This window comes from Limulus polyphemus, unplaced genomic scaffold, assembly GCF_000517525.1.
Source record: "Limulus polyphemus unplaced genomic scaffold, Limulus_polyphemus-2.1.2 Scaffold7362, whole genome shotgun sequence".
Lineage (NCBI taxonomy): Eukaryota > Metazoa > Arthropoda > Merostomata > Xiphosura > Limulidae > Limulus > Limulus polyphemus.
Window position 1 is genome coordinate 9832 of NW_013672972.1, and position 1255 is coordinate 11086.

At 30.1% G+C, this 1255-nt stretch overlaps 1 protein-coding gene across 2 annotated transcripts in view; it reads left to right on the plus strand.

Moving 5' to 3' along the window:
• The window catches only part of LOC111089791 (voltage-dependent calcium channel type D subunit alpha-1-like), a 16865-nt gene that overhangs the window by 7612 nt on the left and 7998 nt on the right, over positions 1–1255 (plus strand). Inside the window, exon 6 of one of the 2 annotated variants that reach the window (XM_022402880.1) lies at positions 840–1142. The exons of the other annotated variant lie outside the window; for it this stretch is intronic. Coding sequence (XP_022258588.1) covers positions 840–1142 — 303 coding nt within the window. The remainder of the gene's footprint in view (positions 1–839; positions 1143–1255) is intronic. 2 annotated transcript variants of the gene reach the window in all.

A 1255-nucleotide genomic window follows, 5' to 3' on the forward strand; every position in this document is an offset into this window, starting at 1 on the left:
AAGTAACAATATTTCTTACAATAAGATACAAGTAACAATATTTCTTACAATAAGATACAAGTAACAATATTTCTTACAATATGAAACCAGTAACAATATTTCTTACAATAAGATACAAGTAACAATATTTCTGACAATATGACACCAGTAACAATATTTCTTACAATATAACACCAGTAACAATATTTCTTACAATATGAAACCAGTAACAATATTTCTTACAATAAGATACAAGTAACAATATTTCTGACAATATGAAACCAGTAACAATATTTCTTACAATATGAAACCAGTAACAATATTTCTTACAATATGAAACCAGTAACAATATTTCTTACAATAAGATACAAGTAACAATATTTCTGACAATATGACACCAGTAACAATATTTCTTACAATATGACACCAGTAACAATATTTCTTACAATATGACACCAGTAACAATATTTCTTACAATATGACACCAGTAACAATATTTCTGATAATATGAAACCAGTAACAATATTTTGTTCGTAATATTGAAGTTTATATTAAAACTTATCTCCCATGGAAATTGATATACAGCTCGAGCTTTATAAGAATATGTACTGTTTAACATTACTTACCCATTGATATTTTCAACTTTTTTTTGTCACTAGGTAAAGGGAGTTTGTACTTCTTTACAAGTACCTTTTTAACTTCTCTTGAGTCATATTTATTTCTTGTAGTAAATGTTGCGTGTTTAACAACATGATGTTTTGGTAAAAGTGTCTGTTCATTAACAACATGATGTTTTGGTAAAAGTGTCTGTTCATTAACATAGATTGCTTTTAGTTACATACTAACATCCTTCTTTCCAGTTCTCTATCAGTAGATGATGTAGAACTGTGTTATTACGGTGTAGTTTCTTCATTACCAAGCGCTTCTGGGTCCCCTTTACCCCATCAGCTTACCATGCCAATTGAAGGGTTAATTAGCTATGATGCCTGCTCAGCAGGTGAAGATATTGAAAGTATACCACTGAAGGCTGTACATCAACAGCATGCTGTTACTAACATCAGTTCCAGTTCTGAAAGTATAGTTCCATCTTCTAACTTTTCTAACCAAGAAACAATTAGTTACAAGAAAGGTCCAGTGTTATACACAATGCATGATAGATACAGGTAGTATGTTTGTTACTTGTATCATATTGTAAGAAATATTGTTACTGGTGTCATATTGTCAGTACACAGCGTGGTCACAAGTAAATAGACACCACCTTTTCAGGAAAAAAATT